Here is a 13,518-nt window from a genome sequence, read left to right on the forward strand (position 1 = left end):
ACGGACACGTTCTCTGAGAGCTAGGAGCTCTTTGCATCGGGCACACACATATGACACCTCACCAATTGGGAGATAATCATACATGTGACACTCAATGCAAAAGACTGGATAGCACCCCTCTCGCTGCTGGACTGCTGACTCCATCTTAGTGTTTTTTGAGTTTTTCCGTAATTTAAAACTTGCTAAAGTATTAAGGATATCAGCCTATCACTAACTTACAGTTCCTCCTTTAAACCCCAATCTTCAAGTTCCGAAAGCACAAGCAAAATTTGTTCACTTACCAGAGAAATATCCTCTTCTCCCAGAACTTATTAGAAGGAAAGCTTTCGCGCGCCGCCAGGAATAGCTACTGGCTGGTTAAATAGCGCTTTGCTGGCCAAGCGCTAATATCCAATACGAAATAGCCAGTTATCTCCACTGAATATTAGCAGATTCTATATATCACGCCTAAAATTCAGCACCAAACTGAAATTTGCGTAGGCGTATTCTATAAAGTATGCTGTAATTTAGGCATACTTTATAGAATAAGCCTAAATTTCCACGTGGTTTATAGAATACGCCAAACACCAGTCTACGTGACTAAATTTAGTCGCAGTCAATTATGCCAAGTGTAAATGGTGTAAATCCTGATGCCTAAATTAGGCGCAGAGCGGGTATATTCTATAACAACGCGTATAGAATTTAGAAATGCCCACAACCCACCCATGACATGCCCATAACCACGCCCACTCTCAACTCTGCATCTTATATTTATATTCACCATGTTACAAAATACACTTAGCAAGTAGTGCACATAAATTCTAATTAATGCCAATTAGTGCTGATAATTGGTTGTTAACAACCAATTATCAACGCTGATTAGCTTGTTAACTAATTAAGTTATATGCATTGTTATAGAACATTCTTTGACTTCTGCATGGAAATCTCAGCGCAATATATAGACTCCCAGGGTTAGCACATAGCGGCTAACCGGCTTTATCCCGAATATTCAAGCGCTGTCCAGCTACGTTTAGTGGGCAAATCAGACCCCCTTAATAGCAATTCTATCTTTGTCCACTATTAACTTAACCGGCCAGTACTTAATATTGGCATAGCCGGTTAAGTAAAAGACGCTAAAAAAAAAACCCCTAAATTGAAATTACCATCAAAAATGACATGACTGAACCTATGGTCACAATTTGCCATTTTGTCTACTATCTCTTTGGCTGTTTTTTTTTTTTTTTTTAAATCCTCTAATAACAAATGGTTTCTTTTTTCTTTTAGGTGACAGTGACATTGTAAATAATATGTATGAAACAGATCCTGATCTCCTTGCCGGCGAGAGTGCGGAGGAAGAGACAGAGGACAGCATTATGTCACCCATTCCCGTGGGACCCCCTTCACCATTTCCCACAAGTGAGGATTTCACACCCAAGGAAGGTTCACCTTATGAAGTACCCGTCTACATTCCCGATGACACTCCAATCCCACCAGACTTTGAACTCCGAGAGTCTTCAATTCCAGGGGCTGGACTAGGAATCTGGGCCAAGAAAAAGATTGAAGCGGGGGAAAGATTTGGGCCTTACATCAGTCTACAAAGGACCACATTAAAAGACACAAACTTTGGCTGGGAAGTAAGTGCATACTGTGTAATACAGGCTCGGCGATTTGTCATGTCTCTTTATAAATTAGGTGATCTAATGGGCTTGTTGGCTGAAAGATCAGGTTGAAAGTACTTGTTTTTAACGGACTGTTTTTAACATTCTGCATATTCTTTATGCGCGTTGGATTCTCTCGTGGTTAACCAGTGAGGCACAAATGATTCTTTTCATTCTCAGAAGGGCACTGTTGCATCGAGGTATTTCTTAGGTTCTTGAAATTAATTCCAAGCTTCATATAACTGTGTGCCAATACATGAAAATGCATTATAGAATCAGAAAGTGACCTGCATTGGGTCTCAGTTACGCAGAGGTTGCCAGTACTGCTGTATTGTTTCACTGGGTTTTAATGCAGAACTGTGTTGAAATTAAACAAAGTAAAGGTAATACGCAATGGTAGCACTATTCAGAGCAAGGAGGTTTGATAACAGGAGACAGCATGATGTCACTAAGCAGAAGCCAGTCTCCACCCACTCCACCCAAGGAGGTTTTAATTCTTCCCAATGCAGCTGTCACCATCTTGTTACACCCAAAACAATGTAATTGATAGGGCGACAAGCTCCGCCTACTAGCTTCAGCCCACACAATGGGCCAGATAAGCTCATGCCATCTCCTGTTATCAAACCTCTTTGGTTCAGAGCAATGGATATCAGAAGAGGCCCTTTCTTGTTATGAACATGATTGCTCAACTTAGCAATATCTTTCACATGTATTTTCCACTTGTCCGGTATCTTAATATTAAAAAAGAATTTCTCTAATGTTGGTTCTGCCTTCAACACTTAAGGCATTGTACATTTATATGCATAAACACGTGCGTGTGTGTTTGTGTGTGTTATATAACAAATGCTTAGGATCCTTGGAAAGTAACTCTAATAGACAACATGAAACCCAGAAAACTTATGGCCACTTCAAGGCTTTGCAAATATATAAACATTCTGTAAGATTCATTCTGTCAAAACAGACAACTTTATACAAGAAAGGAGAAGCCTCAGGGCATATTCATTCCACCATGATTACCTTTCTCACTTATGAGCACATTACAACACACACCATCTATTTAAAACCCATTAAAATCAGCTCTGCACGAGATGATGTAATGATACAAAAGTCAAAGAATATGGCTCTATTAAGTCTTCTTTCTGTGTGTATTTATCAGAGGGCAAGGCTGTAAAGAAACAGGTCTTTCTCCATTGGTTTTAATTTAGCAAGATAAATTGTGCATTTCAAGTGACTGGGACATTTGTTTAGCTCTGGCAGTGGATTTTATCACATGAAGAAGTCAGCAGATCAGTTTTTACTAGGAGCTTTCAACCCGGTCTTAAGGACACACCAAGCCAGTTTGATTTTCAGGGTGTCCACAGTGAAGGTGCATGAGATATATTTATAGTAGTAATAGTCAGACAATGACCCCAGAAATCAACAGTTTGGTACCAGTCAGTTTATTAAAAAAAACTCCTGAAGTGGTCATGTTTAGGCTTATGTGTGCATCAGTGAAGACAGTGTACGCAGATCTCCAGAGATACCAAGTTACCCAGTTCCAGGCTAGAGATTTTTGGCAGGTTCTGGTTTTCAAATTACATCCCAAAGCAGTATGGAATTTGTAATATCTGATCCTACATAAGAATAGCCATACCGGTCAGATCAAAGGTCCATCTAGCCCAGTATCCTGCTTCCAACAGTGGTCAATCCAGGTCACAAGTACCTGGCAAAAACCCAATTAGTAGCAACATTCCATGCTACCAATCCCAGGGCAAGCAATGGCTTCCCCCATGTCCATCTCAATAACAGACTATGGACTTTTCCTCCAGAAACTTGTCCAAACCTTTTTTTAAACCCAGATATGCTAATTGTTGTTACCACATGCTCCGGCAGCGAGTTCCAGAGCTTAACTATTCTTGGAGTGAAAAAATATTTCCTCCTATTTCTTTAAAAGTATTCCCATGTAATTTCATTGAGTGTCCCCTGGTCTTTGTACTTCTTGAAAGAGTGAAAAAATCGATTCACTTCTACCCATTCTATACCACTCCCCTTTATCATATTCTAATTCCGCTATATCTTTTTTTGAGATACAGCAACCAGAATTGAATTCAATGCTCAAGGTGAAGTCGCACCATGGAGCGATACAGAGGCATTATAATATACTTGGTCTTATTCCTATTTGGCTTTTTGGCTGCTGCCACGCACTGGGCAGACGATTTCAGCATATTGTCTACAATGACACCTGGATCTTTTTCTTGAGCGTTGACTCTTAAGGTGGACCCTAGCATCAGGTAGCTGTGATTCGGATTACTCTTCCCAATGTGAATCACTTTGCATTTGTCCACATTAAATTTCATCTGCCAATTGGATGCCCAGTCTTCCAGTTTCCTAAGGTCTTCTTGCAATTTTTCACAATCCGCATGTGTTTTGACAACTTTAAATAGTTTTGTGCCATCAGTAAATGTAATCACCTCACGCATCATTCTGTTTTCTAGATCGTTTATAAATATGTTAAATAGTAACCGATCCCAGTGCAGATCCTTGTGGCGCTCTACTATTCACCCTCCTTTATTGATAAAAATGGCCATTTAACCCTACCCTCTGTTTTCTGTCCAATAACCAGTTCCTAATCCACAGAAGGACATTGTCTCCTATCCCATGACTTTTTAATTTTCTCAGGCATCTCTCATGAGGAAATTTGTCAAAAGCTTTCTGAAAACCTAGATGCACATCAAATGGCTCACCTTTATCTGCATGTTTATTTACGCCTTCAAAGAAATGAAGCAAATTGGTGAAGCAAGATATCCCTTGGTTGAACCCATGCTAACTCTGTCCCATTAAACTACGTTTGTCTATGTGTTCTGTAATTTTATTCTTTATAATTGTTTCTACTATTTTTCCCCTGGCACTGAAGTCAGGCTTACCGATCTGTAATTTCACAAATCACCCCTGGAAACCTTTTTTAAAAATCGACGTTACATTGGCCACCCTCCAATATTCAGGTACTAATGACAATTTTAATGACAGGTTACAGATCTGCAACCATGGACCCTAATTTAGACACAAGAGGCTTGTTTTATAAAATTAGACCAAGTACCAAAAGTATGCCTTAGTCAGGTCACAGAAGAGTATCGTTTATTTATTTACTAGACCGTTTCTTATTACAGAATAAATCAGAACGGTTTACAATCAAATATAACATTAAAACAATTAAAATACACAAATTGGAAATCCGTATCTGATAGAAAAGCACAACAAACCATCAAAACAAAAAATATACAATTAATAAAAACATTCATATATATCAAAAACAGCAAGGGGCATTAATCCCCTTTTTTCCCCCCAGTGATTCTAAGCAGTGTTAGTATTTTATAAAAAGTTCAACATTTGCAAATGTACAGTCATTATTTTCTGTCCCATTCTTGCCCCCTTATAAAGCAGGAAACAATGTACCCATAGCAGTAATTCAAGCAAAACTGTACACTAGTTTAGCTTTGAGAATTAGTGAAAACCCTGCAGATAAAATGCACTCATGGTATGTCCAGCAGGGTTTCACTATATTTTAGAAAATGATCAGCCAGATAAGTGCCACGGAATTTTGAGCCCTATAGATTTTAACTTTTTTTTACTTTCCATATTTTATTATGTTTATGTTTATTAAACTCCATCAGGTGAATATTTGCGTCAAACAGGAACATTATCAATAAAAGTAAATAAATATTAAGAAACAAATTTTATGCAGTAAATATTAACTAGAGATGACCTTGGGAAATGTCTCTTAGTAATTTCTGTGTGATCTATTCACACATGCAGCACAACATTCTCTAGGCTTGTCTGGGTGAATGATGGATAAATAAATTAATAATTTACAGTCATGGACAATACAAAGACAGAATTATGGGGGCAATTTTCAAAGCAACATAAAACTTAGATTTAGCTCCTGTCTTTATTTCAGGGGGTCTTTTACTAAAGATTAGCTCGAATTATCTGCAGAAGGGCCCATTGTATTCCTATGAACCCTGCTGCAGATAACTCGAGCTAATCTTTAGTAAAATACCCCTCTCAGTTATAACGCAAGGCAGTGGCGTTCCTAGGGGGGCTGATACCCAGGGCAGATCACCGATGCGCCCCGCTGGCCTGGTGCAGCGTGACCCCCCCGGCGAAAGACCCCCCCCCAGCAAAAGACCCCCCCAGGTGCACGCCGCTGGGGGGGTGCCGTGCGCCTGTCCGCTTCGTTCGTTTACATGCTCCCTCTGCCGGAACAGGAAGTAACCTGTTCCGGGGCAGAGGGAGCACAGAACAAACATAGCAGACAGGCGCGCGGCACCCCCCAGCGGCATGCACCCGGGGCGGACCGCATCCACCGCCCCCCTTGGTACGCCACTGGCGCAAGGTGAGTTACATGCAGGTACAGTAGGCATTTTCCAGTACCTAGAGGGCTTTAAGGGGCAGCTTCCCTAAAGGGAGTTTAAGCTCTTACCACACCCTAACAGAGATACTGCATGAGGATGTTAAGGCATTCTGCTGTAATATACCTGTTAGTGTGTGTGGTAGGGAATTTGGTGGGGGGGGGGGGGGGGAGAAGGCATGGCATGAACGCATTATCCTGCTAGTGCATTTCTAGGTAACGTCTGCAAACAGCATAACTGCTAAGCTAACAGTGGTTAACTTAGTACCTCCTACATAAGAGTCGCTAACTGATCCTGCATTAAATCCTAGCCATTACCGCACGATAGTGACTGCATTAGTGCAAGATCTGTATAAAAAATACCCTAAAAAAGAAACACGTTAGATTTGCAGTTAACTCGCACTACAATCCATGTTAACTCCAAATCCTAATGAAAAAACGGAGGTCCAATGCTTCCACAAACAAACAGAACAAAGAACACACAAGAGTGGAAGATGCCAAAAATCCAAAAATGACCACTTCTGAAACCACGGTAGTAAAAGCACCAAATGAAAATTAATTAGGACCCTACACGGTCCGTGTTTCGGCTAAACAGCCTTCATCAGGGGTCATCAACTTGACGTATACAGATATGCTTCACGATCTCTCAAGTTGAAGAAAATGTCAACAACGTGGTGCTGGTCCACAGTCCGCGATGGAAAATAGAAAATGTAAAACTCCAAATTCTAACATTCTTTGGTAAACATACCTCTAAGTTTGTACCAGAAACAGTGGAGGGTTAAGTAACTTACCCCAAATCACAAGGGGGGGGGGGGTGTTTTACAAAGGTGGGCTAGCGTTTTTAGTATTTGCTAATAATTTGCACAAGCTAAATGCTAGAGACATCCATAGAAATCTATGGACGTTTCTAACATTTAGTGTGTTCTTATTTTTAGTGCGCGCTAAAAACGCTAGTGCGCCTTTGTGAAAGGACCCCAAGGAGAAGCAGTGGGATTTGAACTGCTGTAATGATTAGGCTACTCCTTCATCTGCAGAAATGGGCTTTCTGAATTCAGATACGGTCTTCCTGTCCGCTACCTTGACTGGGAGGCCATTCCACGAACTCACCACACTTTCCTCCGCCCATTCCCTAAATGAAGTGTTTACCTTCATGTAACTCAGTAAGTTTTCCTTGATTGAAGAGGCATTCCTGGGGGTGGGGTTGAGTTAGGGGTTTGCACTTCTGCGCCCATTCCTGAATTTTCAAAAGTGTGCATCTGTTCTTTCTTTGTAAAATTATGCATTCAAATTAGCAGCGGTAACCGTGTGCAGCTAGTTTTCTTTGGGTAATATTAATATTCAAAGTGAAGTTAGCCACCTAACTTCATATACTACTACTACTACTACTTAACATTTCTAAAGCGCTACAAAGGTTACGCAGCGCTGTACAATTTAACATAGAAGGACAGTCCCTGCTCAAAGAGCTTACAATCTAAAGGACACGTGAACAGTGAGTCTGATGGGGGCGGTCAAATTGGGACAGTCTGGAAAACTATTGTAAATGACCTGTGCACCTGCATGGGAAGTTAGAAAGCTAATCCCAGACAGAGCTCAGCCAACAGTAAAATTTATAGCGTCACTCTATTAAGTTCTTCTTGGCCATGGATTTTGCACGTTCATTAGTTCACACATCTTGGATCTTTACTGACCTTGATTTAACTTTTCTGGTATCTTGTTCTGATTCAATCTCTTGTTTATCTTTTTTTCCTTTCAAGCCCTGTTTGATATCTCTCACTCACTGAATCTCGGGCCTGGTACAGGGAGTTTCTCTTATTTGCCATGCTGTTGACTTTAGAATATTATTTATTTTTTGGTGTACGTGAGAGCACTTTCCCTGTCGATGGTGCTCCTCATATTTCTGTGTCATTCCTTTGTTCCTTGATCTTGGACTGACAGCTTACCTTTTAGATCGGCAAGTCAAATTATTTACCCACAAACCTAATGTCCTCAAACACTGTCACGGACCCCACCCTGACATTCACCCATCTGACCTTGTTTTCCTTGCGCATTCAGGCTGCTGCTTTCTCACTTTCTGATATGTCATTTGTCCCTCCAAGTAATTTTATGGTCTGCTGTGCATCTCTGTGTAGTTTTGGAAATAACTTGGACAAAGCACTTGTGGATTCTTAAAAGACCCTTTTTTTACTAAAGTGTGGTAACTTTTTGCACGTATTGTGCTGTAACAGCAAAAATTAACACATGGTAAATGCTCGAGTTGTGCGCTGTCATGTTCTCTACAGTAACCGCACAGAAAAGTTCTTTAACGCATGTTGTTTATTCACAGCATGGATGGTCTTAGGGGCCCTTTGACAAAATGCAGTTTTACTACACGCTAACCTGGAACTACCGCTGGCCCAATGAGGTCACCGGCGGTAGTTCTGCCTTGAGTGTGCGCCACTTCCGGTGCACCGGAAAAATTTTTTTTATTTTATAGTGCAGCACTAACCCAGCAGTAATCAGGCATTGCCGCACACTGCCCGGTTGCCGCTAGGTTACCACTTGAGCTCTGACCATGTCCACCACCGCTACCGCAGGGCCCTTTTTTCCCACAGCTTAGTAAAATGACCCCTCAACATCTTATCTTGAGGAGGAAGTAAGTGCACCTATGCTATTTATTTATTTATTTATTTGTTGCATTTGTATCCCGTATTTTCCCACCAATTTGCAGGCTCAGTGTGGCTTACATTATGCCATAGTGGCGATCGCCATTTCCGGATAGAGAATTACAAGTGGTATTGTAATTCTCTATCCGGAAATGGCAATCGGTATTGCATTAAGGCGTATAAATGGTAAAGTAGAATATAAAGTGGTATTGCATTGAAGTTCCTGAATGGTGGAGTGAATTATAAAATAAGTTAGATAATCAACTATAGAAAGTTCATTTCCGGCATGAGAAATAAAGTGGTAGTGCGTATTGCGTAGCTTTCATTAATGGAAGTGAAGGTTATCAGTCTAGTATAAAGAGTTTGGTTGTGTCTAGTTCATGTAAAGTCTAGTTGTCTAGTATTTGGGATGGATCATTATGGTATGCCTTCTTGAACAAGTTGGTTTTCAGTAGTTTTCGGAAGCTTGTTAGGTCGTGCATTGTTTTTATGGCCTTTGGTAGTGCGTTCCATAGTTGCGCGCTTATGTAGGAGAAGCTGGATGCATATGTGGATTTATATTTAAGTCGTTTGCAGCTGGGGTAGTGGAGATTCAAGAATGTGCGTGCTGATCTTTTTGTGTTCCTAGCTATCAGTGCAATTTACAATCTAGTTGAGACAGAAGCCGCTAATGTTAGTGTGAGTTACGACAACAATTAGAGACCATTGGTGTATTGCTTGAGACCAAAAAACATTATAGGAAAGGATAATGGATGATACTAGGAGGTAGAAGTCAATGGATTGTTATGAATCAGCTTAGGTTTTTAGTTCTTACGGACTCAACACGGACTGTGTTTCAGCTCTATTGCCTGCATCAGGGGTGCAATAGATCTGGAAACTGTGCTGTTAATGAGGATAGATAGTTGTGTGGAAACAATAAACAGGTAGTTTCCTTTGATACAAACAAACAAAGACAAATGCTGTAGGGTTGGCGAACTGGCATAGTGTAAAAACACTTTTTTCACTTTGTTAGTTTGCTGATGCCAGAGAAATGAGACTCTATGATTTACTCACTGACCCTACAGCATTTGTCTTTGTTTGTTTGTTTGTATCAAAGGAAACTTGTTGTTGTCCACACAACTGTCTATTCTCATTAACAGCACAGTTTCCAGGTACCTGGGACCTTTTATGTGAAGTTCAATGCGATGCCCCCTAGGATGCCCCACTGCTCTGCTGGGTTGTCTGTATGGCCAGTCTACTAAGAATGCTGGCCCCCTATACAAAAACAAAAAGTTGGACACCTTTCTGGTTTGAAAATGGCCATGTTCACATCTGGACTTTTGGATATTTTTTTTGCAAAACGTCCAAAATCGGATTTTAGAACATAAGTGTTGCCATACTGGGACAGATTGAAGGTCCATCAAGCCTAGTATCCTGTCTCCAACAGTGGCCAATCCAGGTCATAATTACCTGGCAAAAATCCCAGAACAGTAAAACAGTCCATCTTAATAATTGTATATGGACTTTTCGTTTATGTAATTATTCAATCCCTTTTTTTTAAACCCTGCTAAGCTAATTGCTTTTACCACATTATCTGGCAGCGAATTCCAGATTTTAATTACACATTGAGTAAAGAAATATTTTCTCCGGTTTGTTTTAAGTTTACTACTTAGAAGTCATATTGAAAATGCCCCTCTTTATCAACAAAATATTAAGTCAGGGAATCTGCAGCCAGAATTGCATAAGAGAGGTGGCTTGATTCATTGGAACTTAGCAACTTGACTAGGGAAAAAAGACACCTGGTAGGGTTGGTAGATGAAAGTATCAAACAGCTGAAATAATTCTTTTTTTCCTGTTTGAGAAGAAAATTGAAATAGCGAAGTTGTAACTTACAGAGACCATGTAATTCTTCAGTTTAATGCTTAAACCGGAGGCGTTCATCTCTACGGAGTGATGTTTCTGTAGGCGGAGGCCAGAATGGATTCAGGGAGCTCATCAATGAGAAGAATTAATGAAAGGTTGAATAGGTGCATAGAATCAAGTCCTTTTTGAATACTATCATTCCAATGCTGTGCTTGGACTTCCAGAGGCATAAAAGAACTGAGAGAGAGGAAGGTATAATGCAGGGTCAAGGCATTGTAAGCAGTGAGATCTATACATAACGGCATTTTGAGGTGAAGGAACCAGAGATCGAGAGGGTGTCTGAAACTGACATGTGGTCTGACAATGAGACTGAGAAACTTGATAATTTGTGAAGAGACAAAGCAGGGGAAAAACTGGAGTGACTAAGATAAGTGGATAGTCTACACTATGAGTTGGGAAGTGAACGTGTTGGGTCAAACCCAAGTCAACAAGGAATGCAAGAAAAGTGCTCATTCTATTACAGGATGGATCATCCATGTGGATATTAAAATCACCAACTATCAAAAGATTACTAAATTTTGTAGTGGCATCATTCAAAAATTGCGGAAGCTCTTCACAAACAGAGGAGAGAAAGGGAGCAATAGAAAATGAAAATGTATAGTGTGATGGGGGCCAAAACATGAACTGCAAGCATTTCCAGATAGGTAAGAGTGGTAGTGAAGACTTCAGTAGCCATAAAAGTAGAAGATAGGATTATTGCCATTTCACCCCCTCGGCGAAAGGGGTTAACAGTTAACTTATTACACATCTTAACGGTAGCCCACATCGATAACTTCCTCCCTTAAAGAAAAAAAGAAATGTCTCTAGAAATCAAAATCACTGCTATATGTAATAAAAGTAAACCAAATATAGGACAATCAAGCCATTGTGACATCACTGATGAGATTGGCTCTTAGGCATTGGTGGAAAGATGCATTATGACATCACAATATCAGCTTTTGTTACCAGAGATTGAAATCTTCACACTAAGAGGGAAAGTTATCAATTTAAGCTATTGTTAAGATGGGTTATTTTATCACTATCATAAGTACATAAGTAATGCCACACTGGGAAAAGACCAAGGGTCCCTTTTTATGCAATGAGATCTTTAACTAAGGCGTGTAGGCGCCTACGCACATACAACACATGTCAAATTGAAACTACCGCCCGGCTACTGTGTGTCCCGGGCAGTAATTTCATTTTTGATGCGCATCCAAAACACAGTAGAAATTTTCTACCGCATGGTGCTTACCCGGCGGTAATCGGCAGTGTACGCACGCTTATGATTACCGTCCGGTTAACACATGAGACCTTATCGCTAAGTCAGTGGGTGGCGGTAAGGTCTCATGCTGCTTTTAATTTTGCCGCACATACATTTTCGGTCACAAAAAAGGCCTTTCTTGCAGGCGCACTAAAAAAATGGACCTCTACGCATCCAACACACATGCCTATACCAGCTCAGGCCATTTTTCGGTGCACCTTATTAAAAGGGCCCCTTAGTAATAACTGGGGTTAACAGTAAAATGGCATCTCTTAAAAGTAACCCATGTTGATAACTTCCCCCCCTTAATGAAACATTTTAGACACGACAGAAAACACATTTTGGGCACTCCAATTTTGCCAAATTTTTATTTATTTATTTTATTTATTTGCACTTGATACATACCACAAATAAATGCAATACTGGCAACTAAGCAGTTTACAATTAAAAAAAAAAAAGGAAAGAAATCAAAGCTGATGGAAACCATTCAAGAGGTGTTGTTCTAACTTGCATTATTATTATTTTTTTATAAATTTGGGGAAAGAGGAGATTGTGATAATATTTCATTCCATTTTATAACACTGGCAAGAAAGACATTAAAAAGTCCTATCTGCCTCATCTGTTATACTATTTCAACATATATATTACAGTGACGCTATACATTTATTACTACCACATGCTGCTTCACTAATGTGAGACAATTAAAGCATGATCTGTGATCTATCACGGATAATGGCAGAGCGAATAATGCGTTATTATCACCTGTGTGTGGAACTGCATTTTTGCAGCAATCTCCCTGTGTTGCCTTACTGTGCTTCACTTTGCCTAAAGCCTACAGAATAATAGTCACGAAGAGGCCCCATACAACTATTTAAACCCATTTCTTTTAAGAACTCAGCTAGAGTGAACTGGAGCAACATATATTGTCCGTGACATCACGTCATCTTAGACACCACCATGTCATGCAAAAGGTAGAGTTCGATCTTCTTGTGAGCACCAGATGATACGAAAAACAGTGAGCAAAAAAAGCCTTGAGGCTGCAAAAGCACAATTAGCATTGCGGGGTAACACTTTAGATTAAATTGCTAAATGTGTCTTCACTCATTACTCGTTGTAAAAACAGTGAAATATGGGTGAATTAATTTGTTAATGAGTACTGCGTAAATCCATGAGAAACCTGTGACAATTAAAGATAACCACACTGCTACAGAGACTGGATTATTATTGCAGTTTATAAATAGGGTCAGTGGTTTTGGCCACTTAAACACTGATGTTGACTGTCCAGACATGACCGACAGAAATAGAAGGGCCAAACTAGAAGGCAAAGGAGAGTTATTATGAAAGGTTAAAATTTACACCCAGTGACATACAGGGGTATTTTCAATATGACGTCTAAGATGCTAAAAATGTCCAAAATTCAAGTGGAGAATATAGCCATTTCCAAAACAGAAAAATGTCTTCTTTTTTTTTTTTTTAATGGCTATTTGCTAGATGTTTTTGTGCTCTATGCATTTATCTTTTTGGTCCGTTTTTGAAAAAAAAAAAAGTCCAAGTGAAAAATGCACAAAATCAAGCCTTTGGGATGTAGGATATGCCACATTTCTTAGTAGACTGGCCATATAGACATCCCAGGAGTGCAGTGGGGCACCCTAAGGGGTACTGCAGTGGACTTCAAATAAATGCTCCCAGGTACACATCTCACCGTTGCTT

General features: G+C 40.0%; 1 protein-coding gene across 2 annotated transcripts in view; it reads left to right on the forward strand.

Annotated features, from left to right (window-relative positions):
• Window positions 1-13,518, forward strand: part of PRDM16 (PR/SET domain 16) — an 895,576-nt gene that overhangs the window by 299,070 nt on the left and 582,988 nt on the right. For both annotated transcript variants that reach the window (XM_030222585.1, XM_030222586.1), the window contains exon 2: window positions 1,264-1,613. In XM_030222585.1, coding sequence (XP_030078445.1) covers window positions 1,264-1,613 — 350 coding nt within the window. The remainder of the gene's footprint in view (window positions 1-1,263; window positions 1,614-13,518) is intronic.

This window comes from Microcaecilia unicolor, chromosome 13, assembly GCF_901765095.1.
Source record: "Microcaecilia unicolor chromosome 13, aMicUni1.1, whole genome shotgun sequence".
Taxonomy (NCBI): Eukaryota; Metazoa; Chordata; class Amphibia; order Gymnophiona; family Siphonopidae; genus Microcaecilia; species Microcaecilia unicolor.